Source organism: Macrotis lagotis, chromosome 5 (assembly GCF_037893015.1).
Source record: "Macrotis lagotis isolate mMagLag1 chromosome 5, bilby.v1.9.chrom.fasta, whole genome shotgun sequence".
In the NCBI taxonomy this organism is placed as follows: domain Eukaryota; kingdom Metazoa; phylum Chordata; class Mammalia; order Peramelemorphia; family Peramelidae; genus Macrotis; species Macrotis lagotis.
The window spans coordinates 247,153,283-247,179,758 of NC_133662.1; the positions used below are offsets into that span (position 1 = coordinate 247,153,283).

Consider the following 26,476-nt stretch of genomic DNA (forward strand, 5'->3'; position numbering starts at 1 on the left):
TAAGTCTTCTTTCTGCTGAGTTCCTCCTTCCTAGGGATTGCAACAAAACACACAAAGTGTGGATCTGGGTGAGCTTTTGCTCTCCCCACCAGGGAAGCTTCACTTGGCTTAAGGTCATTGCACCTCCTTGTTCAATCCTGTACAAAAGAGGCAGAAGCCACGCTCTTTCTAACTTTGGGGAAAGAATGCTGCACAGCCCGGTCTGCTGGTGCTCACCAACCAACAGGAGAAGGAGCAGGGAGGTGCTGAGGGAGCCACTCCCTCCAAGAGGCAGGGCTACAGCTCTCTTCTAAACAGGTTTCTGCACTGCGAGGTCCTGGAGGCTTGAGTTTAGGAAGGCATTATGCAAAAATCCCCCAAGCTTGCTCAGCAGATCTGAAATGAGCATTTAGTAAAGTCAGCCCTCTCCCAGAAGGGTCATCTCCTGCAGATCCCCAGCATGTGACTGGAAGCCCAGACTGAACCTTCTCTCCTCTGCAGCCGGAAGGATTCCCGCAGAGGCTTCTGCACTCTGTAAGTTTGGAGGCATGGCTCGATCTTCTCTTGCAGGTTACTGGATGGCACCCATGCCCGCACTTTTGAAGTGGGGTCCCTCAGCTCTGGCCGAGGGGCCGGGGCTGGATTTCCTCCATTCATGCATGGGTTGGTTAACTTCTCCGGCTTTTGCTTCTCTTCACTCCGCCGGTTGATTTCAGGATGAATGAATGATGCAATCCTCTGGGGGAAAGCCATCAGCCCACCCTGGGTGTAAACTCCCTAGAGCCTGGTGCTGACCCCCTGATAATCTAACTCCCTGGACCCTCTCCTTCCAACCGATTAGCATTTTAAAAGTAGTTTTAATATTTCTGCCCATTGCATTCATTGGTACAAAAATTCACCTGGAGGGCTGAACATTCATTCATTCTAAGGAGAACATTCTCCTCTTTTCACTTTACTTATTTCTGGGATACAAGTGGATTGATTTAATGCTCAATGAATCTAAGGATCAAAGAAGAAATGAGATCAACACTTTGGCTGGTTTATTCTAATCCCTAGGGATATTTTCAATGTTTTAGTGAGGAGCTCAGTAGAAAGAAGGCTAGCCGGGAGTCAGGAAGACCGGAGCTGAGTCTGCCTCTGACACAAATTAGCAGTGTGGCCACAAGCGAATCCCTTAATCTAAGATTGGAGATATGGGCCAAAAATAATAACAGAGTACAGTCCTGTGTAGTTCAAAGCCATCCAGAAAATTGAGACACAGCAAGACATTGGGGATGGGGTCTTGTTCTCAGGAAGACAGGTTCATATTCTTTCTTTGATATCATGATTAGCCACAGACAAAACACTTAAATCTTTTTTTTTTAATAATGCTCATTTTCTTGTCTGCCAAGTGTTCTCTCAGCCATAAATTTATAAACTTCCCTGTGAATTAGGGAAAAATGAAAAGGGTGCTTGGTGTAGGTTGAATGTTTCATGAATGCTTTGGGTGTTTCCGAAAATTTCTTAACCCTCAGTTAAACTGGGGTTGAGTAACACCTGGGTCATTGACATCTCCTATGCTTTTATGCTTCTCCTAGTAGCTCCTAAATCTCTAAACCCTGCAGTTAAATATAATACCCAGTTTAGCTAAAAATTGACAGTGTCCAAGAAATAAAAAGACAAAAACAAAACAGGCCCTGCCCTCAAGGAGTTTACAATCTTTTACCCTGGTTCAGTTCCCAGGAAGGCTTTCAAGTACTACTTCAGTAATTCAGAGGGTTTGATTACTCAATTCAGAATAATTCAAATATTATGATTCCCCTCCACTACCCCACTGGATTTGCTTTCAAAATAATTGCTCAGGAGTTAAAAAAAAAAGCCCACCAGGAGAACCTAAGTTTTCTGACTTACAGCTTTCCACCATTTCTGGTATAGTACATTGACCTCTGGACTATTCCTGGAAACTCCTGCTGCAGTTTTTTGCTGCTCCTACTGGATAATTCAATCAGTCACTCAATCAGTAAGCTTTAATTGGACCCCTACTATGAGGTCTCCTATTCAGGGGCACTTTCCTTGAAAGTCACTTCTTAGGAAGTTAGTTGAAGCATGGGGAATGCCCTCCACCAAAGCAGATCCCAAAGTAGACTTGTGCCTTAACAGATAAATCCTCGGTTTTAGCCTGAGTCACAGAGATGAAGTCACCTGTCTTACTTCACAGACATAGGCACTGGAATGGGCTTGGAACTCAGATTTTGCTTACTCCAAATTTGCCTATTGATAATAATAACTGGCACTCATATAACATTGCTTTACAAATATTTCCTCACTTCCTCCCGACAACAAATGCTGTCATTTGCAGCTTTTCAAAGCTCCAAGCCCAACCCACATGGGTAAGGGCTCCTGCTCAGCCAAATAGAAGGAAGGGTGTGATTGGTGGTATTCTTCTTGGTACACCTTGTTCTCTTGTAGATGAATATTATTTATCAGATTGAGCCTATATCCCTCTCTGCCTTGGCTTTAGTTAAGATAAATAGGGAAGATGGAAGGCATCATGGTAGAGTGGAGACAGACTTGGATTGTAGCCCTGTATCTTTGGTCAACAGACAGCTAACCTTGGAGTCAGAAAGACCTGGGTTTGAGGCCTGGCAGGAACATACCTCAGCTGTATGATCCTGGGCAAGTTACTTAATCTCTCAATGCTTCCAGGAAGAATGGTGAATTATAAGGAGTCCTGGGTTTAGAGTAGAAAGTCCCGGGTCCAAATATTGACTTACCTGGATGACATTGGACAAATCACATAAGTTCCATGGCTCTCCATTTTCTCATCTATAAATAGGAGAGTTGGAACAGTCAACTTTCAAGATCTTTTCTAGCTTTGTGAACTTGCCTTTCTGAACTATAGGGCAAGTCAACTGTCTGCACTGTGGAGGAAATTTCTATACTGGAAATTTCCCAAATTGACCAATCTTCTCCCTTGAATATCCTGCAGTATCTATGTCACAGGGTTATTATAAGGACCATATGATAATTCCTTTGTAAACCTGGAAGCCTTTTGGAAATGTCAGCTATTGTTCCTGTTATTCTGGAAGATTCTATACATGTGGGCTTGGTTCCTTTATTGCAGTATTTACCTGCCAGAAGATGCTTTCTGAAGCCCCATCAAGCTCTAAATTCTATGATCTTCTCCTATTCTGATGCTTGATCTTGACAGAAAAGCTTCTTGGAGTTCTCAAAAGAGCTACTAAGAAGGTAGAAAGACTCTGAGTATGGACCAAGCCTTGGGTTAGCCTAACTCAAGTTTAGAGTCCCATTCCCTGAGGGTTGACCAACCAGTTCATGAATGTTTTGACTGTAACAGTGCATGAGCCCCTCCACTAAGCTGTGGTTGGATTTGTGGGGCCTCCATTCTCTTTTTAAAAAAAATTTTTTTTTTTTAGTTTTTTTGCAAGGCAATGGGGTTAAGTGGCTTGCCCAAGGTCACACAGCTAGGTAATTACTAAGTGTCTGACACCGGATTTGAACCCAGGTTCTCCTGACTCCAGGGCCGGTGCTTTATCCACTGTGCCGCCTAGCTGCCCCTCCATTCTCTTTTTACATATGGACCTCCCTCCCCTACCCAAGACTTCCAGATACTCAGAGAAGGAGATTATTCTAAATGAATAATTTTCCACTTGCCATGTCCTGCAAAGTGGATCTTAACTATTGACCTGGGCTGGCCCCTTCCTACTCTAGAAAGCCTCTTCTTACTGCCCCCACAGTACCTCATAGAAGTGCTGAAGTGTGTGAGGGGTGCTCTGAACTCACAAAGGGAAAGAATTAAGTTTACTGGATGTTAGGTTGTTTCCTTTGTCTTTTCTTTCTTTTTCTCTTTCACTCCTTCCAACTTTTCCTTTCCCCTTCCCCCCTTTCCCTTTTGTTCTCTCTCTATACTTCCCTTTCTTCTCCTCTCTCTCCCTTTTCTTCTCTCCAGACTCTCTGTTCCTTCCCTCTCTGTCTTTCTTTGACTTTTCTTACCCCACAACCCTTGGCCTCATTTGTTTTTCCTTCTTTCTTAGTCCCAGTATTTATCCTTTTCTCTATCTTTTCACCTTTCATGAGGTACTCACATTCTGATTTCCAGCTACTGGCTCTGCTTCCTTTTGTTTATGCAACAGGCCCTTTCCCAGACTACAAGATCTACTTCTTCCTTGGAATTCCACTGAATTTCTTTTCTCATTTCAAATAGGGCCCTTCTCAGTTTTCATTTCTTGCTTTTGAATGATCTATAATGAACATGGGGTATCCTTTCCTTGCTTCTCATTCTCTTTTCTCAGTAGCCCTCCTTCCCATTTTTTTCCCTCCCTTTGTAACCTGCTCATCAAGTATAGGCTACTTTCAGGGTTACACCTGGGGTTCTTGCAGGGTTGAAGGAACAGAACAGGACATGCTCCATCTTTGTAGCTCTTGAGCTTTAGCCAAATCTTTGAAGGAGGGAGGGTGCGTTTGACTAAGAAAGTCCGAGTAAACTAGCCAATTAGAGAAGATCCCTTTGATTTTTTTTTAGCCAAAGAAAGCTCCTTTCTACTGTTGATCATCTTTTGGACACTTTCCATGATTAAGAGAATCTTGCAGACATTTCAACATGTCCCCCATAGCCAAATTTCAACTCTTCTCTCCATTCACCTAGCCCATCACCTCCAGACTGAACTATCACAGTAACCTGCTAATTGGCTTCCCTGCCTCATGTCCCCATTCCAATCCATCCTCAGTCATCAAATTAATTTCTCTAAAGCCCTAGCCTATCAATAAACTCCAGTAGTTTCCAATTATTTCCAGGATAAGTAAGAAGTCATTTAAAGATCTTCACCATCTGGTTCCTTCTTAGCTTTCCAGTCTTCTTACATTTTGCTCTCTATGACAGTGAGCCTCACAGGTTGCCCAATTTCTCCTTCTCCCTACTCTGGACCTTTGCCTTGGCTGTTCCTGTGTTTGCTACACTTCATCTTGTTTTATTTTCCCAGACTTCCTTCAAGAATCAGTTCAGGGGCAGCTAGGTGGCGCACTGGATAGAACACTGGCCCTGGAGTCAGGAGGACCTGAGTTCAAATGTGACCTCAGACGATTGATGATTGCCTAGTTGTGTGACCTTGGACAAGTCCCTTAACCCAGTTGTCTTGTAAAAATCAAAAAAACAAAAACAAAAAAAATCAGTTTCAAGTCCCATTTTTTAGGAGGTCTTTTCTAGTCCCACAATGTTGTTAGTGCCTTTCCCTTCTGAGATCACATTTTACCACTCTGTATACATCTTGCAAGACTCTAATTATTTATATATTGTCTTTCCCATTGCTCCTTGAAGGCAAGCACTCTTTTGAATTTTGTCTTTGTATCTCCATTTAACAAAATGTTTGGAACCTAGCTAGTGTTCGTTGATTGAGAAATAGATAATCAGAGACCATAAAGAAAGTATATTATGTTTTTTGTTCTTTTCTTTGCTCATTATGACCACACTTTCTTTTGATCTTGTTCCAGATTGTATTTGTATTTAGAGAACTCAGGAGGTCTTCTGTGGAAACTTGCAGTTGGAATTCTGATACCTTCCTCTTTTAAAGAAGGAACTAGCTGTGGAGTGCAAAGCTTTTAGAATTCAGCACTGGAGACACGTGAGTCTGCTGGTTTCTGTCTCTTCCTGTTTTTCAATTATTATCTATGTATGAGCACTATATGTTCTAAATTAATGACTGACACCTTAACTCAATGAAGAAATGTCTGTGGCATGTATAAAATATCTGGATTCTCCCAAAATAATAATAGATACCCAGGTGGTGCAATGGATAGAAGTCCTGAAGTCAGGAGGACCTGAGTTTAAGTCCATCCTCAGATACTTACTATGTGACCCTGAGCAAATCACTTCATCCTGTTTGCCTCAGTTTCTTATATGTCAATGAACCAGAGAAGGAAATAGCAAACCACTCTAGTATCTTTGCTGAGAAAACCCCAAATGGGATCATAAAGAGTTAGACTCATTTGAACTATAACAACAGAAATTAGAACAATAATGCCAGCAAAAAAGGTGATTGCATGGTACATTTTTATGTGAGTTGCAGTTATTGGAATACCTTTCAGAGGGATACTCTGTCCAGGATTCAAGAGTATATAGAGAAGAATTATTTAACTTCTAGAATTGGATGATAGCTGCCTTGAAAGATAAATATACTTTCATTTTGGAGATTTTTTTTGCAAGGCAATGAGGTAAGTGACTTGCCTAAAATCATACAGCTAAGTAAGTGTTAAGTGTCTGAGATCAAATTTGAACTCAGGTCTTCTGGACTTCAGGGCTGATACTCTATCCACTGTGCCACCTAGCTACCCCCTACCCCTGCTTTCATTTTTGAAAGGTGCAGAGGTCTGGAGATACATGGGGAGGCTATTCCATAAAAACTAATCGATAGTCTCTTTGACCTGTGTCATTCCCAAATAAACTAGGGGCTGCCCCAACATGGGAATGACTTATTCTTAGGAACTTCTGGGAGAAGTATGTGTCCACGTGTCTTTTAGCTTTTGGCCATGGAATCTAGAGTCTGCCCTGTCCAAATGAGTCTACCTACTGACTTTTCTCTTTGTCTCACCTTCTTCATTTCTCTCCATTCAACCCTCCCCCAAGGCATTTTTTTGCAGATATCAAATCCAGAATTCACTCATAAACTCAGATCAAGAGCTAGAAAGGGACCCCAGAAGTTATCACCTTTTTTATATATGGGGAAACTGAGTCCTAAAGCGTTCAAGGGACTTTCTTACCTAAGGTTACACATATCTGAGAGATTTGATCTCAAATCCTCTGACTCCAGAAGTAGTGTTTAGAAAACATTGCTTCCCTTACCTACATTTTTCCCCTTCCCCCACCTCAACTTACCCATTTCTCTGAGTCATCCCCTTTCCTGTGGTATTGGGAGCATACACCTACAATTTCTTGGCACAGAGTTTCAACTGGGATTGCTCTTCCCAGGCTGGGGAACAGGGAGCTGGGCATTGCAGACATGGCAAACATGGGGTGGGGAGACTTTGAGAAATGGGATTGGGGAACTCTGAGCCATGACAGTGATGATGGGGAAACCCTATAGATTGTAGAGTGACAACAAAGACCTTTGTCTCATCCTCCTTTTGCCTCAGTTTCTTCCTCTGTAAAATGAGGATTTTGGATAGGTGATCTGATAATTTGTGATTCCACTCAGTCTTTGACAGATCATTAGTGAGAACGGCAGCAGTGAGGTGCAACAGATTGCATGGAACCAGGAAGCTATTGTTCAGTGGTGTCTGACTCTTACTGACCCCATTTGGAATTTTTCTTGGCAAAGATACCAGAGTGATTTGATATTTCCTTCTCCAACTCATTTTACAGATGAGGAAACTGAGGTAATTAGGGTGAAGTGACTTGCCCCGGGTCACACAGCTAGTAAGCATCTGAAGCTGAATTTGAAAGGCATTGGCAACTTCCTGAGAGTATAAATGAAATACAGTGTCTTAAACACCGTGTAGTACAGGGAGTTGCCACACTGACAAAATCTACTGTGTTTTAAAAGTTCATAATGAGCCCTGAACTATCCATGGTGTCAGGGAATACCAGTTAATGGCTATTTCTTGGTACTGGAGATCCTGACATAGATAAAATAATACAATGCAACAGTGTTGTTGCCCCACTTAACTAAGTGATTTCCATGTAGATTATCTAATATGATCTTTGCAACAAAGAGGTATGATTGATCCCATTTTATGTATGAGGAAATAGGGTTAAAAAGGTTACAAGTTGTGCCCAAAGTCATCTAGCCGGTAGACAATGGAACAGGGACTAGTTCAGCACCAACTCAAGATTCTAGTCTAGTATTTTTTAAAGTTTTTTTCTCTTTTATGATTTTTACATAGTTGTCATTGCCCAGTGACAGTCTCTTAAGACTATCTCTGGTAGCAAAGGAATACAGTCAAGCAAAAACCAAATCTACACATTTATTATGTCTGACAGTATTTGCTGCATTATTTCACTGTAGTCCACCACCTCTCTTCCAAGATGAAATAGGTATACCACATCTTCTGTTTTCCTTCCATGCCCTTAGAATTTTCCTTTATGACAGTGGTTCAGTGATATCAGATTTCTGCCACCTATGTCTGTGGCTGTTCGTCTCTTTTGCACATCCCAGTGATGACTTGCTTTTAAGATAATGCTAAATGATGTCCTAGGACTTTTTTAATTCATAGCCCTCTCTTCCTCTCTCTCTCTCTCTCTCTCTCTGTCACGAAGCAGTGGGATTAAATGACTTGCCCAAGGCCACACAGCTAGGTAATTATTAAGTGTCTGAGGTCAGATTTGAACTCAGGTCCTCCTGACTCCAGGGCTGGTGCTCTATCCACTACACCACCTAGCTGCCTCTCTCTCTTCCTCTTTAAGAGGGATTAGGTGTGGTAGATACTATCCATGTGGGCAGCAAGTTCAAGTTTTATAGTTGCATAAAGAATGAGCCCCAACCACCTCCCCAAAGCTCTTTAGCTGTGTCCAGAACTGGATTATATATTAATCACAATTTGTCTGTTTGTTGTCACATGAACAGTCTGACTTTTTTTTTTTAGGTTTTTGCAAGGCAAAAGCTTGCCCAAGGCCACACAGCTAGGTAATTATTAAGTGTCTGAGGCTAGATTTGAACTCAGGTCCTCCTGACTGCAGGGCTGGTGCTCTATCCACTGTGGCACCTAACTGCCCCCAAGTCTGACTTTCTTAAATGAATTCTTTTCTTGACCATACATCACTGTGCCTTGTGTTTCCAAAGGAGTGGAATGTCATGACAACTTACATAGTTGTATAGTTTATTAAAATTCTGGGATACTAAATTATCATATTTTTCTTATTTTAATTAAATTTTATTTTTTTAATGAATAAAAATTGGTTATCTCTTCTTCCCTTACTCTATTTTTTTTTAAAGAAAGAGAACAGGGGGGCAGCTAGGTGGCCTGATGGATAGCACACCGGCCCTGAAGTCAGGAGGACCTGAGTTCTAATCCAGTTTCAGACACTTAATATAAAAATTGGTTATCTCTTCTTCCCTTACTCTATTTTTTTTTAAAGAAAGAGAACAGGGGGGCTAGGTGGCCTGATGGATAGCACACCGGCCCTGAAGTCAGGAGGACCTGAGTTCTAATCCAGTTTCAGACACTTAATAATTACCTAGTTGTGTGACCTTGGACAAGTCACTTGACCCCATTGCCTTGTTAAAAAACAAAACAAAAGAAAAGAAAGAGAACAAAGTTTTGAGTTGGCTATGTCCCCAAAATATATGTCTTCAAACTCTCTCTGACAGGAAGTAGGTAACAAGCTTTATCACTGGTCTTCTGTAATCATGAATGGTCAATGCATTGATCAGAATTCTTACAGTTTTCAGAGCTATTTTTTGATAGTGTTGTCGTTATTGCGTGATTTGTTCTTCCAGTTCTGCTGTCTTTACTCTGCATCATTTCTTTTGACCTAGTGATTTTCCAACACATTCCTAAGCCATCATTTATTTAGTTAGCCCTCTGAGCTTTCACTTCTTACTATTTTCTATAGTTCTGGTTCTCAGAAACCACTCACCTGGCTTCTCTCTTGTGTCTCTTTATGGACACTTGCAGATCTGGGATCTCCTCCAAAAATTACCTGCTGAGTGATCTTAACAAGTCACTTATTTACCTTCATTTTTCTGGCTCTCAGCTATGAAATGGGATAATCTCGTACCTGTCAAATAGTAAAATACAGGTGATTTGTCTTGGTCTCTACAATGTGTATGGCTATTTTAACTACCCACCCTGTGGGACAAAGGGCAATGGAGAGGCACAAACCAGACATGAGCAGGCGGCTACATGTGATGCAAGAACAGTTACAGAAGAGCAAGACAGTCCTTGGAGAAATGAGCTGGCTGTGAAGCAAGGGCAAGGGGACAGCTGATGGACAGAACATGTGCTCCACTGGAATCCACACAACATGAAGGGAACATGAGGAAGGCTTCTGGCACGTAACAAGGAACCCTTGGGTTGTATTTATGAGAAGACATGGAGGAGAATCAGAGACTGGGCAGGAATGGATGGGGATCAGCATGACTGGAGGGCATAGCCACAAAATAGGAATATATATATTATATATATATATATATATATATAACATTTAGTTGGTTTTTGTTTTTTTGTTCTTTTGTTTTACAAGGCAATGGGGTTAAGTGGCTTGCCCAAGGCCACACAGCTAGGTAATTATTAAGTGTCTGAGACCGGATTTGAACCCAGGTACTCCTGACTCCAAGGCCGGTGCTTTATCCACTACGCCACCTAGCAGCCCCTTGCCAATCATTTTTTTTTACAAGGTTTTGTGGTTTTGCATTTTTCTTCCTTCCTCTCTTCCCTCCTGCCTCCCCTATAGAAAACAATCTAATATAGGCTCTACATGTGCAATTTGCAGTGATTTTATTTTATTATTTTTTTAGAGGGGTTTGCAAGGCAATAGGGTTAAGTGACTTGCCTAAGGTCACACAGCTAAGAAAGTATTACGTGTTTGAGGCTAGATTTGAAGTCAAGTCCTCCTGACTCCAGGGCTGGTATTCTATCTACCATGTCATCCAACTGCTCCTTGCAGTTCTTTTAAATGAAATTTATCTATCTCTTCCTGCTCTAAAGAAGTGTTAATGATTTATATGGACCTGTTTTTTTATTCTGAGGATGGTAGGTAGTCAGTGGATAGAGTGCTGGCCCTGAAGTCAGGAGAACTTGAGTTCAGATTTGGCCTCTACTAACTGTGTGACCCTGGGCAAGTCACTTAACCCTATTTGCCTCATTTTCCTCATGGAGAAGGAAATGGAGCTGAAGAACAGCCAAGTCAGAGATGAGAGTATCTTGCTGCCCAGGCTGGCATTCAGGTCAGGTTCTTGGCAGCTATGCTGGAGGATGCCGCAGGCATTCTAACAGTCTAAAATCCCTCCTTTTCCCAAACTCAGAAATGGAGAAATGGCAAACCACTATAGTATTTTTGCTAAAAACAAAAAACAAAATCCAATGGAATCATGCAGATTCAGACACGATTAATCAACTAAATAACTAAACAATAGCAAAAATGGTTTATAGTCTGCATTTGTTTTAAATGGGAATTTCTTTTTCTATTTGTACATATGTAATTTCATTCAAATGTCACAACTCTGGGAAGTGGGTTCTTGTTATTATCCCCATTTCACAAATGTGAAAACTAGCCAAAGAGGTTAAGTGACTTGCCCAGGGTCACACATCTAGCTTGTATCTCAGACAGGATTTTACTTTCGTCTTTTTTTTTTTTTAGTTTTTGCAAGGCAATGGGGTTAAGTGACTTGTGCAAGGCCACACAGCTAGGTAATTATTAAGTGTCTGAGGCTGGATTTGAACTCAGGTCCTCCGGACTCCAGGGCCAGTGCTCTGTCCACTGTGCAAGCCTGCACAGCTCCCCCTCCCCACTCAAATCCAATTCGTGTGCCTGTCATGGCATCACCTCCCTGATGTTATGATCTTCTTTGAGTATGAAGGACAAACATAACACTTTACCACTCTGCAGCCTAATCTCTAGCATTAAAAAAGACTTTGTCAAAGAACTTCTGAGTTTGGGAAAAGGAGGAATTTTAGACAGTTAGAATGCCTGCTGCAGCCTCCAGGAGCCAGAAACTGATCTGAATGCCAGTCTGGTTAGTCTATTGGTGATGGGGGACAGATAGCAAGATGCTATCATCTCTGACTTGGCTGTTTGTGGGGGACCTCACCTTTGGTACTCAAACTGAGCTGCCAGAGTCCAGCTAGATAAGATAACAATGTAAACAATCCCTGTGGTTGCCCAGCAATTATCCTGATAAAAGTCCAATACTTAGCCAGATCACCTTTTTTTAGAAGGTGATTTTTGGCTGAAGTTTTGCATTTTGGGGGGTCCGAGTCATGTTCATTGAGAGTTTAGAATTCTTTCCTACCATCCCATTTGATCCACATTGTCTCATTGGTCTATAGCCAATACGCCATAATCGCCCCTTGCTTAACTTTCAAGTCTTACAGGATTTTCCACCCACACAAAAAGTGATGCCAAAACCTGGAGCAAATGATTGTCGATTTAATTTTGTAACATGCTTGATTCCAGAGAGAGATGGCATCTCTGAACTGCAGCCTCCACCTCCTGGCATTGTGAATGCCAACCCGCGGGTGCTGCAGGAAACAGGTGTGCCAACAGGAACTAGATCACATGTTCCAACCTGAAGATGTGCCACAGTCAGATGAGATGGAAAGATGTTTATCAAAATTACTCCCAACTTTACAGCAGTTGGGAGCAAGATCACAAAGACAGCAACTTTTATTCCAAAGGTCCTGGGAATTTGGGGGAAAATTCTGATCCTTCAGATTGTAGAGGAATGAAAATTAGTATAAGACACCATAATGCTATTTGTCACAAAATCCTTCAAGAGCTTAAAAATATGGCCCTGGAGTCAGGAGGATCTGGGTTCAAATTTGGCCTCAGACAATTAATAATTACCTAGCTGTGTGACCTTGGACAAGTCACTTAAGCCCATTGTCTTTCTAAAAAGGCCCCCCCCAAAAAAGGACTTTTGAGGTTTTTTTTTTAGGTTTTTGCAAGGTAAATTGGGTTAAGTGGCTTGCCCAAGGCCACACAGCTAGGTAATTACTAAGTGTCTGAGACCGGATTTGAACCCAGGTACTCCTGACTCCAGGGCCGGTGCTTTATCCACTACTCCATCTAGCCACCCCTAGGACTTTTGATATTAACAAAAAAGAAGCTTGAGTCCGGGCACCCTGCTGCCCATGATGTGGCTTAGAGTAGAATTTAATTGCAGGGTCAGCCCTTCCGAGTCTGTTTTTGACTGCATTTATAAGGGGATTTAACAGAACTATTTGGGGGCACAGCTGTTAAAAGGAGCAGGTCAGCATCTCCAAAATATCAATAGCGAATGTTTACACGGTATTGATGATATAGTAGGTACTATGTTGAACACTTTACAGATATTGTCTCATATTATATCAGCCTCACAATAACCTTGGGCAGTTAAGGAAATAGAGGTTAAGTGACTTGTCCAGGGTCACACAGTAAATGTCAGGCTAAATTTGAACTCATTTCTTTCTTCAGTTCATTTTCCAGATGAAGACCTGAAGCTAACAGGTCAAGTGATTTGCTAAGGGCACCAGTCTTGAGGTTGGTTTTGAACTCAGATCTACTTGACTGCAAGGCTGGCCCTCTATCCATTGTACCACCTCCTTGTTTCTCTCTCTCTCTCTTTTTAATTAAATATCGTATTTATTCATTCATTTTCAAACTACATTGGATGGTAGTTTCCAACAATCATTTTTTTGGCAAGGTGTTGAGTTTTACATTTTCCTTCCTTCTCCCTCCCTGCAATCCATACTTGCATGATCATGTTAACTTGCTTCTCTTTTTTTTTTAACTTTTATTCTCAATTTCTTAGCTTTTCACATAGTAGGCACTTGACTACATGTCTCTTGATTTGAACCAAATTGTCTCATATCTCTCATCCTTATTTTGTTTCTCAGAAGGAGAATTCTTTGAAGGATGGTCTCCCACTCGGAGCTGAGGGACATTTTCTGCTCTGCCGATGCGGTCTGCTTTGATGTTGATAGTACAGTCATCAGAGAAGAAGGAATTGATGAGCTGGCCAAGTTCTGCGGTGTTGGGGATGCTGTCTCAGAAATGTAGGAATAATTGAGTCTCTCTTTGATTGGTGGAACTCTAGAGAATCACTAGGGGAAGCTAGAATATGGGTCATAGGATACCTGCTTCGGTCATGGGCTTGACTACATGGACATGGCTCAGTGGCCTAACCTCTCTGTGAGCCTCTATATTCTCTGAAAGAGGGACTTTTGGGGGCTGAACCTAGGCTTCCCTAGAAGGGCTGGGTGACCTTCAGATGCAAGGCTCTGAGGTAGGTTATGTTGTGGAAAGGGCTGGAGTCAATGGTCTATCCATGCTTTTGTTGGAATATTCAGACTGGTAAGTTGTCTCATTCAGAGGGCTGCCTCCCTTCCCAGTGTGCAGCAGTTTTCTCCAGCATCTATTACCCTCATCCTCCATCATTATCCATTTTTGGGGTCCTTGGGGTTCCAAATATCCTCTACCACTGGGGAGTTTCCAGGGAATACTTCTCCACCAGCCTGTACCACTACTGCTCTCTAGAACACCTTGGGGTGCACTTCTGCCATTGTCACATCAGACATGGGAGAAAGTTTGTCCGAGGGGAGACTGCTCTGGTTCTGGATCCTACTCTAGCTTCCCCAAGCAGCTAGCTGTCTAGCAAGTGGAGATGTCTCAGACCCCTGGGCAGGGTCTTCTGAGAGCCCAAACCCAGGACATAGAATAGATCAGAACAGGCCACCGGTCATTTCCTTAACAGTTGACTGTCAGCAGCCTCATTCACTTGGTACTTTGCTGTGGCTGGACAAGGGTGTGTGCTTTGCATTGATTGATGGAATCTCCATCTCAGGACCCGAAGAGCTATGGGTGGTGCAGTGACCTTCAAGACGGCCTTAACTGAGCGATTGGCATTGATCCAGCCCTCCAGAGAGCAGGTGCAGAAACTCCTGTCAGACCACCCTCCACACCTCACGCCAGGGATAAGGTACCAGGAATTCTTCCCTCTCTGTGCTGAAGGAATGTCCTTTGTACGTGTTCTATCCCTTGTATAGCCCAGTAAGGGCCATGCCTCCTCCTCCAGGAAGCCTGAAGGGAGGCGTCTTAGAGGGGCTCACTTTGGAGTCTGAGGACCTGGTCTCAAAGATGTCATTTATTACAGTGACCTAGGACAAGTCCTTCATCTTTCTTGGGCTTGGTTTCCTCCTCTATAAAATGGAATCTTTGGACTCAAATATCTTCTGGAAGATCCCTTCCAGCTCTAAATCTATGATCCTTTGAAACTGATACTTGAAAGGTAGGGCAGCAAGGTGGCACCATAGAGTACTGACCCTGAAGTCAGGAGGATCTGAGTTCAAATGTGACCTCAGACACTGACTGTATGACCCTGGGCAAGTCACTTTGCCCTTTCTGCCTCATCTGTAAAATGAGCTGGAGAAGAACATGGCAAACCACTCCAGTATCTTTGCCAAGAAAACCTCAGGTGGTAGTGGTAATAGTGGTAGCAGTTGCAGCAGTAGTGGTGATGGTGATGATAGAAATAGTGGTGATGGCGGTGGTAGTAGTGGTAGCAGTAACAGCAGTAATTGGGTGGTGCTATTGGTAGTAGTATTATTAGTGGTGGTAGCAGCATTATTAGTGATGGTGGTCATGGTAGTAGTATTATTAGTGGTGGTGGTGATGGTGATGGTAGTGGCAGTAGCAGTAGCAGTAGTAATGGTAGTGGTAGTGGTAGCAGTAGTAGTGATGGTGGTGGTAATAGCAGCAGTAGTAGTAGTGGTGCTGGTAGTATGGTTGTAGTAGTGATGGTGGTGATGGTAGAGGTAGTAGTGGTAGCAGTAGTAATAGTAGTGGTGGTAGTAATGGTAGCAGTAGTAGTAATAGTGATGCTGGTGGTGGTAGTGGCAAGAGTAGTAGTGGTGATGGTAGTGTGGTAGTATTGGTAGTGGTGGTAGTAGTAGCAGTAGCAACAGTAGTTGTGGTAGTGGTGGTAGAGATAGTGGTAATGATAGTCGTAGTAGCAGTAGCAGTAGAAGTAATAGTAATGGTGGTGGTGGTTGTGGTAGTGGTATTAGTAGTGGTAACAGTAGTAGTAATAGTAATGGTGGTAGTGGTGGTAGTAGCGATAGTAGTGGAAGTGGTGGTGGTAGTGGTATTAGTAGAGGTAGTGGTGGTGCTGATGGTGGTGGTGGTGGTGGTGGTGGTAACAGTAGTAGTAATAGTAATGGTGGTAGTAGCAGTAGCAGCAGCAGCAGCAGTAGTGGAGGTGGTGGTGGTGGTAGTGTCTCTTCTGGGTGAGTCTCATGTCACCAGAGGACTATTTGCTCCTTGAAGGTGGGAGGTGCTTCTATTTCTCCATATGCAGGTGGTTCTTGTGAGGTCAAGCATCCTTGTGTTGTCAGGAGAACTAAGGAAGGCTCTATGTGTGTTGGGCAGATTCTGTGGTGGTGAGCTGGTAGGAGGACAGGACAAAATTTGCTGGGGAAAGGCAAGTATGACAGGAGAAGTTTGCTGTTTCCTTCTCCAGTTCATTTGATAGATGAGGAAACTGAGGCAAACAGGGTCAAGTGACTTGCCCATGGTGACAGTGTCTGAGTCTGGATTTGAACTCAGAGCCTCCTGTGTTCACCTCGCTGCCCTGAGGTCTTTGTTTTCACCAAGTGGCATCACTGGTAACAGCTCACACACGAGAAACATTGGGTTTAGCCATTTACCTTTCTTATTGATAAACTAGGAAAAAGCCTATCAGAATATGACCAGCACGTCAGTGTGACCAACCACTGTGCAGCTGTGCAATTCCAAGGCGAGAAGCCTCTGTGAGTTGGACACTGGAAAAGTGGTATGGAAATTCCCTTTTCCAAATTCCCTCAAGAATTTCCCAAGACACATAGAGATTAAGTAACTTGTTCAGGGGAAGACCCCTAGCCTCAAAGAAAAGATTTAAGCCCCGGCATTCTTGACTCCTTGCCTTGCCTGGGCTACGTTGTCTGTACTTAATAACAGGGCATCAATCCTTGACCATATAGACATATAGTTGGATTTTATAATGATAATAGCTAGCATTTATATAGCTAAGGTTTTCAGAACACTTTGCATATAACCTTACAACAATCTGAGGAGTACGTGCTGCTATTTTCATCCTTATTTCATAGACAAGGAAACTGAGGCAGATTGAGGTTGTGACTTGCCCAGGATCACACAGTTAGTAAGTGTCTAATCCAGATTTGAACTCGTCTCCCTGATAGCTATCCAGTGATCTATCCACTGAGCCACATCAGTGCATTTTGCAGATATCTAATGTGCAAAATCAGGCTAAAATTATACTCAACTGTTTTGTCACAGCTAGGTGGCACAGTGAATAGAGTGCCAGAGTCCAAATCTGACCTCAGACAATTACTAACTGTAGGACTGGGCAAATCACTTCACCGTTTGCCTTCATTTCCTCATTTATAAAATGGTCTGAAGAAGGAAATGGCAAACTCTTCCAGTATCTTTGCCAAGAAAATCCCAAGTGAGGCACACAGAGTTAGATATGATTAAAAAGGCTGAAAAACAAAAATAAAATTATACCATAGATATATTTTGAAAAACAACTTATTTTCTTGTAATTCATAATTGTTCTGACTGAGAGGAAGAAGTCATAAGTCTAAGCAAAGGTTCTTATGTGAAATATAACTGTATCTGGTGGGCCCTTCTTCCATGGGCTTCCTTCCATTTCTTCTCTTTGCTGATTTACTTTCTATCACCCCTAGGGAGCTGGTGAGCCGCCTACAACAGCGAAACGTTCAGGTCTTCCTAATATCTGGTGGGTTTAGGAGCATCGTGGAACATGTCGCTTCAAAGCTCAATATTCCAGCCACCAACGTATTTGCCAATAGGTTGAAGTTCTATTTCAATGGTGAGCATCCCCTTGGGATTCCCACTGATGGTTCAGTTAAAGGGACCACTAGGCATGGACCAGTCCTGCAGTAATAGTTGAAGAAACAAAAATGAAGTGTGGAAATACTATTTCTCTGTGGTTTTGTCAAAGCATTGGGGTTGGCCTGTTCTGCCAGTTATGACCTATGTCATGACCAGGGCCAAGTCACGACCTCCCTAGTCTTCATTTTCCTCATCTATAAAATGGAAGAATGGACAAGAAATCTCTCAGAGCCCCTTCGGTCTCTAGATCTATGGACCCTATATGTATTGGCTCACAGGTCAGCAGGTCAGTGATAACTATCTTGTCTTTGCACATCGGTAAGTATTTGGTAGAGGACATTAGATTTTCACAAATGTGCTCATTTCCAAGGGATCTATGAAGCTTATTTTGGGTCCAGTTGTCTTCCAAGCATTTTCATTTATTTTCATTCCCTTTAAGTCATGATTCTTTTTTTTTTTTTTTAGTTTTTTTGCAAGGCAAATGGGTTAAGTGGCTTGCCCAAGGCCACACAGCTAGGTAATTATTAAGTGTCTGAGACCGGATTTGAACTCAGGTGCTCCTGACTCCAGGGCTGGTGCCCTACCTAGGCCATGATTCTTAAACTGGAGTCTTTGTGGTTTATATATATAGTATATATTTTGATAGCTACTTTAGTATGATTGATTTTCTTTGTAATGCTATATGTTTTATTTTAAGCATTTAAAAACTTCAGAAAAAGAACCTATAGGCTTTCCTGGACACTACATAGGGGTTCAAAACAAAACAAAAAGTTTCAGAACTCTTGCTATAGGTCCATGGCAGAAATATAGTCTGCCAATTGAGTGTTTTGGGGGATCCTAGGCAACTATCTTTTAATTAGGCTCACTCAGCCTAGGTCTTAGGAACCTGCTAGATGAATCAGGTTATTTCTAAAGGTCTCAAAACAAAGTTGGTTGAGTGGGGAAGGAGTGAGAAGGAAGGAGAGAATTTGGAACTCAGAAGTTTTGTAGGGATTCATTTTTTTTTTTTTTTAGGTTTTTGCAAGGCAAATGGAGTTAAGTGGCTTGCCTAAGGTCACACAGCTAGGTCATTATTAAGTGTCTGAGGTCAGATTTGAACTCAGGTCCTCCTGACTCCAGGGCCATTGCTCTATCCATTGCACCACCTAGTCACCCCCAAGGAACTCAGAAGTTTTAAAAATGAATGTTAAAAATACAAAAATAAAGTTTTCCACTATGTCAAAAAATAGTTCTAATTCACTTGAATTGAATAGGATTAGTCTAACTTTGGAGAAGACACAGTGGTGGCTGAAGGATGGTACATTTTTCAATAGTTGTTCTTGAAAACCATTTACTAAATCATTGAGGGGTTGATATCTGTGCCTCTGGAGGAAGTGTCTATACCAGTGAAACTATCCCAGTTATCTTTGGGGTACTGAAGATGGAAGCATGCAAGAGTGTGTGTTTGTGTGTGTGTGTGTGTGTGTGTGTATAAAAATAAAAGTATATACATGTTGGGGGTGTGTGTGTGTCCAGATGTATAATCCTATTCCTATAGGAATCTTTTTTTTTTTTTGCTGAGCAATGGGGTTAAGTGGCTTGCCCAAGGACACAAATCTAGGTCATTATTAAGTGTCTGAAGTCGAATTTGAACTCAGGTCCTCCTGACTCCAGGGCCAGTGCTCTATCCACTGCACCACCCAGCTGCCCCCCTGGAAGATCTCCTCTTAAGAGATTCCTGAGCAGCGGCCCTGGAGTCAGGAGGACCTGAGTTCAAATTTGACCTCAGACACTTAATAATGACCTAGCTGTGTGACCTTGGGCAAGTCACTTAACTCCCCTCCCTACCATTGCCTTAATAAATTAAAAAAAATTGGTTGTCAGAAGAGATTCCCTCACCAAGTAGGCCTATTCCTGGGGTCACAGAGGTTATGTCCTACTCAGAGACAAAATCTGAACCGGGCTCTTCCTGACTGTGAAGCCACCCCTCTGTTTTTGGAACCTCATAACTTGGTTGTGAATGTGTGTGGGGGCAGCTGCCTTTTTTATGTATTTTATCTACCCCCATGTCAAGGCCTTTGGTGGTAATAGGCTAGGCAGTAGGTATTATAAAATTCAATGGGGAGTGTTGGGAGGTCACGTTTTCAAAAAGAATGGGAGTCACTATTGTTAGCAAGATGGTGAAATTAGCTTTTGATAAGAACCTTGGGTACTCCCCCACTCCCCTTGAATTCCCTGGGAAGGTCAGAAAGAGTCAGAGATTCTTGCTCCAAAAATCCTCCTTTCCTTATATTTTTACTCTCCAATAAATCAAACAAGTATTTTTTGAGCACCTTCTCTTTGCCAGACAGCAAGTTAGGTGCTGAGAATGTCAATACAAAAATGAGACAATCCCTATTCTTGGGGAAATCACATTCTAACAGGGTAGATAATGAACACATGCAAGCAGAGACAAAAGAACTATGTAACTCGAGAGTAATTTATAGGAGGAAGTTACCAACAACTGGAGGGGGGGCCTTTTGTGTAAAAGGTGATTTTTGATCTGAGGGATTCTGAGAGGAGGTGAAGAGGGGCAGGCATTTCAGGCACGGGACCTTTGGGGTGGACAGTGAGAAAGCCCACTTGGCATGATAGAAAGAAATGAGTCTGATAAGGTATAATGGGGACAAGTTGATGTTTGAACCTAGAGGTAATAGGGAGCCAGAGAGGTTTATTTTTATTCCACTTCACTGAAAAGTTCACCTCCCTGGTCTGTTCCTTAATATGGATTGAATGGATCTTTAACCCCATGGCCATCACTTTTCTCTCTAGGTGAGTATGCTGGTTTTGATGAGAGCCAACCGACTGCAGAGTCTGGTGGGAAAGGAAAGGTGATTGGACTCCTGAAGGAACGGTTCCATTTTAAGAAAATCGTCATGATTGGGGATGGAGCCACTGACATGGAAGCTTGTCCGCCTGCTGTGAGTTCTGAGAATATTAATCCCTCTCTGTTCTTTAGCAAACACAATCATAGGTTCAAGAGGGTCTTCTCTCTCTCTGCATCTCTAGGAAGATGGACAAAGGCTTTGGAGTCATAGTCTTGTCTCTGGGCAGATCATTTTAATTTTTCTGAGTTTCTGTTTCTTCAGCTGGAAAATAAAGGGGTTCAACTAGATGATTTGTTTTAGGGTTTTTTTTTTTGCAAGGCAAATGGGGTTAAGTGGCTTGCCCAAGGCCACACAGCTAGGTAATTATTAAGTGTCTGAGATCAGATTTGAACCCAGGTACTCCTGACTCCAGGGCCGGTACTTATCCACTGCACTACCTAGCTGCCCCTCAACTAGATGATTTTTGAGGTCCCTGCCAGATTCAAATCTATGATCCTAGGGCATTCGTCTCTCCCACTGTAGAGACCAGAGAACTGGGGTCCAGAGAGGTGACCATCCCAAAGGCAAGGCTTCTTCCCCTTACACCTTTTAGTCCTTCTCATCTTCTACTCCCAGGCAACACAGAAGAATCTGGAATCAGGAATCTGGGTTCATGGCCCAATTTTGTTTCTTTCTCCTTCTACGATCTTGATCTTGGGCAGTCCTCTTAACATTTCTTTTTTTTTTTTTTGGCCTCAGTCTTAACCTCTGTCAAAAGAGAGGAGTTGTAATTAGATGACTTCAGAGCTCTCTTCCAGTCCTCAATCAATGGAACAAACATCATTTAGACTGGACCCAAGATGACAGAGGAAAGGGAGCAGTCTAGCAGAACTTTCCCAACATTCCCCTCTAAATGACTTCAAAATAATGGGGTCACATCAAATTCTAAAACAAACATCTTACAGTAATTGCCTTCCAAGTCTCCTGGTTCTATGCTAAGACTCTGAACACAAAGGCAAAAGTGAAATAGGTCCTGCTCTCCCAGAGTTTGAATTCTCCTCTAGAGATACAAAATTTATGTAGATAAGGAAAGACAAAATAAGGTAAAGTAATTCTGCCAGTGAATGAGACTGCTCTGTAAGCAGGAGGGTGAGGAGGGTCTTCACACAGGAAGACTACCTGAGCTGTCACTTAAGGGAAGAGAGGAGAAGAGTGTGCATCACGTCAGGTTAGTGTGTGTGGGGGGGCAGAGGTACATGGTGCACAGTGTCTGCCCTCAAGGAGCTTCTAGTCTAGTTGAGGAAAGAAGACCTGAAAAGTTCAACAAGACTCAAAGAATTCTATGGGGATAGTTCAGACCCAAACCGTGTGCGCCATGAGTTCAGAGCCTGGAGAAGACAACGTCTTGGCCTGGAGTGGTCCAGGAAAGCTCTAAGGGAGGGACTCGGAAGACGACTCAGATTTTAATGGGTAGAGAAGGGACAGAAGAAGTGTGTGGATCATAGAATCATGGTTTTAGAATTTGAAGGGAACTTTGAGGCAGTTGTCTTCAAGACTCTATTTCTTTTTGCAAGGCAAATGGGGTTAAGTAGCTTGCCCAAGGCCACACGGCTAGGTAATTATTAAGTGTCTGAGGCTGGGATTTGAACCCAGGAACTCCTCACTCCAGGGCTTATGCTCTATCCACTGCGTCACCCAGCTGCCCCTAAGACTATTTTTAATAGCATTTTTTCAACCCTCTAATTTTATAGATGAGAAAACCAAGCTTTGAGGTGGGATTTGAATTTTGATCTTCTGATTCCAAGATAAGTATTCTACATGCTACACTAAGTTTGGGCCAGCAGCTTGAAGCAATTCTATCAATGAACCACAGAATTTGGATTTTATCCTTGACTCTAAATTCAATACTTTTTCTTTTTTTAAAAAAAAGAAGGGGCGACTAGGTGGTGCAGTGGATAGAGCACTGGCCCTGGAGTCAGGAGTACCTGAGTTCAAATCCCGGCCTCAGACACTTAATAATGACCTAGCCGTGTGGCCTTGGGTAAGTCACTTAACCCCATTGCCTAGCAAAAAAGAAAAAGAAAATGTTTTTCAGTTGAATTAGGGCAACTAGGTATTGAAGCAGATAGAGCACTGACCTTGGATTCAGAAGGATGGGAGATCAAATGTGGTCTCAGACACTTGACTCTTACTAGCTGTGTGACCTTGGGTAAGTCACTTAACCCTGATTTTCTCACATCCAGAACCATCTCCAGTCATCCTAATTCATATCTGGCCACTGGACCCAAATGACTCTGGAGGAGAAAGGGAGGCTGGTGGCTTAGCACAGCATCCTCCTCACCCAAATCCAATTCACGTGCTTGTCATGGCATCACCTCCCTGATGTCATGGTCTTCTTTGAAAATAAAGGACAAACATTATTCAGTTGATTTAACTCATGTAGGTAATGAGGAACCTTTGGCTGGTTTTAAAAAGGACAGGAAAGATAAAAACAATGCTTTTGGGAAGATTAATCTGTGGTTTAAGGATGGATAGAAATAAGAAGGGAAATAAATGTTTATTAAATGCTTACTATATGTCTGATACTGTGATAAACTTGTTTTTTTAAAAAACTTATTTATGGGTGGCTAAGTGGTGCAGTGGATAAAGCATGGGCCCTGGAGTCAGGAGTACCTGGGTTCAAATTTGGTCTCAGACACTCAGACACTTAATAATTGCCTTGCAAAAACCTAAAAAAACCCAAAACAAAAAAAAATTATTTATTTAAGGCAATGGGGTTAAGTGGCTTGCCAAGGTCACACAGCTTAAGCTCTGAGGCCAGATTTGAACTCAGGTATTCGTGACTCCAGGGCTGATACTCTATCCACTGATAACACCTAGCTGCCCCTGGGGTAAACTCTTTACAAATATTATCTCAGGGAGAGGCTATAGGCAAGGAGTCCAACTGATCTGTTATCACCAGAGTCCTTGTTAGGCAGTTAGTGAATGATGTTTATTTTAGAATTTGTTTTGACTCCATTATTTTAAGGTTGTTTAGAGGGGAATGTTGGGAAGGTTCTGATAGAATACTTCTTTTGCTCTGTCATCTTGGATCCAGGTTTGAGGAGACTTTTTAAAAAGTTGTGGGTTTTATATCATGTCTCTATGCATACAAAGAGAGAGAGAGAGAGAGAGAGAGACACACACACACCTCATCTCTTTCAAAGACTATTACTTTTATTTAATGGAAACAATTTTTTTGTGGGTAAACCAGGCTCTTTCTAACAAATACCCCAGTCAGCTCCCCTAGACAGACATTCCCAGAACAATCATTAAACAAAGCTATATTTCAGCCTAATTGTACCTCAAGGTATGAGTCAGTTTCCAATTTTCTGATTTATTGATCCTGAAGAGAAAGGATGGATGCTTTACCCTTTTTTTTTAAGGTTTTTGGTAAGGCAAACGGGGTTAAGTGGCTTGCCCAAGGCCACACAACTAGGTAATTATTAAGTGTCTGAGACTGGATTTGAACTCAGGTCCTCCTGACTCCAGGGCTGGTTCTCTATTCACTAAGCCACCTGAGCTTTGTTTCTCTTACTTTAAAGACAATTACCTGAAAATAACATAATTTGGTAGAAATTTTCTAAGTGAATGTCATTTCATTCATCATGCCTGGAACTTACTGAGCCTGACCCCTGATAAGTGGGGTGCTTGCTGCCAGCAGGAGTCTGTATCGATCTCCCCCAACTCCTCCAGGCCTCAGTGGTCTCTTTCTTAATTTCAAATTTCTAACTGTCTATATCACATTGTTAAGCAGTTAGCCTTCTCCAGGCTTGGCAATATGTCAGAGATCTGTGATTTTAACAAAGTGGGAACTTCTTCCACCAGTTGGTTTATTCCTCAATGTATAATTGGTGTGGGAAGCTGTCAGATTCAGAGAACTTATGTGATCCACCCATAATCACCCTGATCTTAAGCTCAAGTCTTCCTGATCAGTGCAACCTTCTATTCACTACAATACACCTGTCCTTGCATGAATGTTTCATGTGCCTTGTCCTCACCTTCTTCAATTCAATCATAAGCTCCTTGAGGGCAAAATCTAGCATATTTACTCGATGGATTGATTAGTATGGAAGTTCAAGATGAGGCAGAGAAGAATGGTCCTATTTGCTGAATTGACTCTAAGAGCTCTTTCAGGGAGAAAATCTCCATTAGAATGGAAGTTTGACCATGGTAGGCACCATGTTTTTGCTTTTCTTTACTTTTCTAGCAATTATAATAGTGGCAGAAAAATAATAGGAACTTAATAAAGGCTTGTTGGCTCAGGACAAGTGAGTGGTTCCTCACCTCCCAAAATTGATAATTTCCATTTTTAGGTTCAATACCTAGGGCCATATAATTGTCTTTTGATGCTTTTCCTTTTTTTCCCTCCCTTTTAGGATATTTTCATTGGCTTCGGGGGAAATGTGATTAGGCAGCAAGTGAAGGACAATGCCAAGTGGTACATCACTGACTTTGGGGAGCTTCTTCAAGAACTGGAAAAGTGATGTCAATTTGAAACAGATGAAATATATGCATACATATATATTTTATTAGCATTTCCAGATTTATTAAAAAGGACACATACAGATTTAAGTTGTTTCCTGTACATTTATCCTTTGCCTTTTTACATGTCCAAATTTGGTGCTGGTCCCTTATCCTTTTAGGTTAAATAGATAATGGTTCTTGCCCACTTTGACCATTGAAATTCATAATTTCAAGTCAGTTAAAAGCATTCCTCTTTGCTTGACCTTTAAGTAGAACACAAAGCAATGGGGGTGGGGGGTGTAGAAGTCCCTTTTCCCCCCTAGGAATTTGTCATATGTAGGATGGTACAAAGGTCTCATTTACAGAACTAGAACCCCAAACAGAATTATTGGTGTCTCAAAACATAGTTGTTTATCCCTAAAGATCAAATGAAGAAAGAAAAAGTTTTAAAAAATACTACTAACCCATGAAGAGGATTGGCAGGTTTTTCCTTCACTTTTGAAGTCAGAAATAATAGTCTGAACATTCATTTTTGTAAAATTTTGAGTTCCAAATTTTTTTCTTTTTCTCTCCTCTCTCCAAGACAGCAAGCAATCTGATATAGATTATACATTAAACATAAAATAATTCTCAACAAGTGCTGTGCAAGTAATTGTGACAGAAAACCTGGAAAGTTGAGAAAGTTACAATCTACAGGAGACACCTCCAAATGTGTTTTGAAAACATTACATCTTTCTACCCTTATTTTCCAAATTAATTGGGGGGCAAAAGGACATCAATGTGGCAAGGAGCATATTGCAGATACCCTGGGACAAAGGAAATTTATTTGGAAAACTTATAACTTAGCCAAAGGCCAAGACAAATGGTTTTTGGAATTTGAGTTTCTGAAGCATTTTAAAGGATAGGGTATGTGAAACAGGGTTGGAGACTCTTCTTTCAGGCTGCAAATAACTAAGCAGTTGTTCTCTCTTGATGAATGTTTATTGGCAGCCCTCCATGAACTTGTTTTGTATGGTCTCCGTTTTCAGGAGTGCCACATATAAGACTTAAGCCGACATGTTAAAACTTCTAAATTGAGTTATGAGAATACTCCCTTTAAAGTTACTAACATTTGAATGAAAAAAAAAATAATACTGTTCCCTTTCTTTTCAGCAGGAGAAAGAGATGATCTATATAAGAGCAAAGGATCATTAAAATACTTAGGAGGTCTCAGGTTCCTTTACCCATAAAGACTTGGCTTGCCAAATCTGGCCCTTCACAGATCAGTGATTTGAAAAGCAAGTGGGATGAGGAAAGACTGAATTTGGCTCAGAACTGTCTAATCAGCTGGGAAATGTCTCTCTGTCCCCCCCAAAATAACTGTCCCTCTGCCCAAAAGGATTTCTAGCTCTTACAGAGCTGTGGAAAAAACCCCAACAAATAGTCATCCTCACAATGGTTCCTTGTGTGGGTGTTGGAGGGGGCAAGATTAAAACTTAGCAATGGGGCCTGGTGACATCCTGACTGTCCTCTTGTCCTGCACTGAGAGGAAACTTATCCACAGAGCTATTATGTAAAGAGTTATGGGCATGGTTATATTGGGATTGCATTCAGATAATAAATATGTTCACTGGAGTCTGTAAGT

General features: G+C 41.9%; 1 protein-coding gene across 1 annotated transcript; it reads left to right on the forward strand.

The window, feature by feature from the left end:
* The first annotated feature begins 283 nt into the window (after nucleotides 1-283).
* On the forward strand, nucleotides 284-26,476 carry PSPH (phosphoserine phosphatase). The gene is made up of 7 exons (XM_074189316.1): nucleotides 284-513; nucleotides 5,467-5,597; nucleotides 13,507-13,665; nucleotides 14,454-14,588; nucleotides 17,353-17,498; nucleotides 20,312-20,460; nucleotides 24,765-26,476. Exons 3-7 carry the CDS (start codon nucleotides 13,526-13,528, stop codon nucleotides 24,870-24,872), a joined length of 678 nt encoding a protein of 225 aa, XP_074045417.1. The 5' UTR covers nucleotides 284-513; nucleotides 5,467-5,597; nucleotides 13,507-13,525; the 3' UTR covers nucleotides 24,873-26,476.

Bases quoted from the DNA above. Each gene is read 5' to 3' on its own strand.
- PSPH (XM_074189316.1), top strand. From the start codon at position 13,526: ATGGTCTCCCACTCGGAGCTGAGGGACATTTTCTGCTCTGCCGATGCG. The intron at 13,666-14,453 runs GTAGGAATAATT...TCTCCATCTCAG, and splicing joins GGGGATGCTGTCTCAGAAAT to GACCCGAAGAGCTATGGGTG. The intron at 17,499-20,311 runs GTGAGCATCCCC...TTTTCTCTCTAG, and splicing joins GTTGAAGTTCTATTTCAATG to GTGAGTATGCTGGTTTTGAT.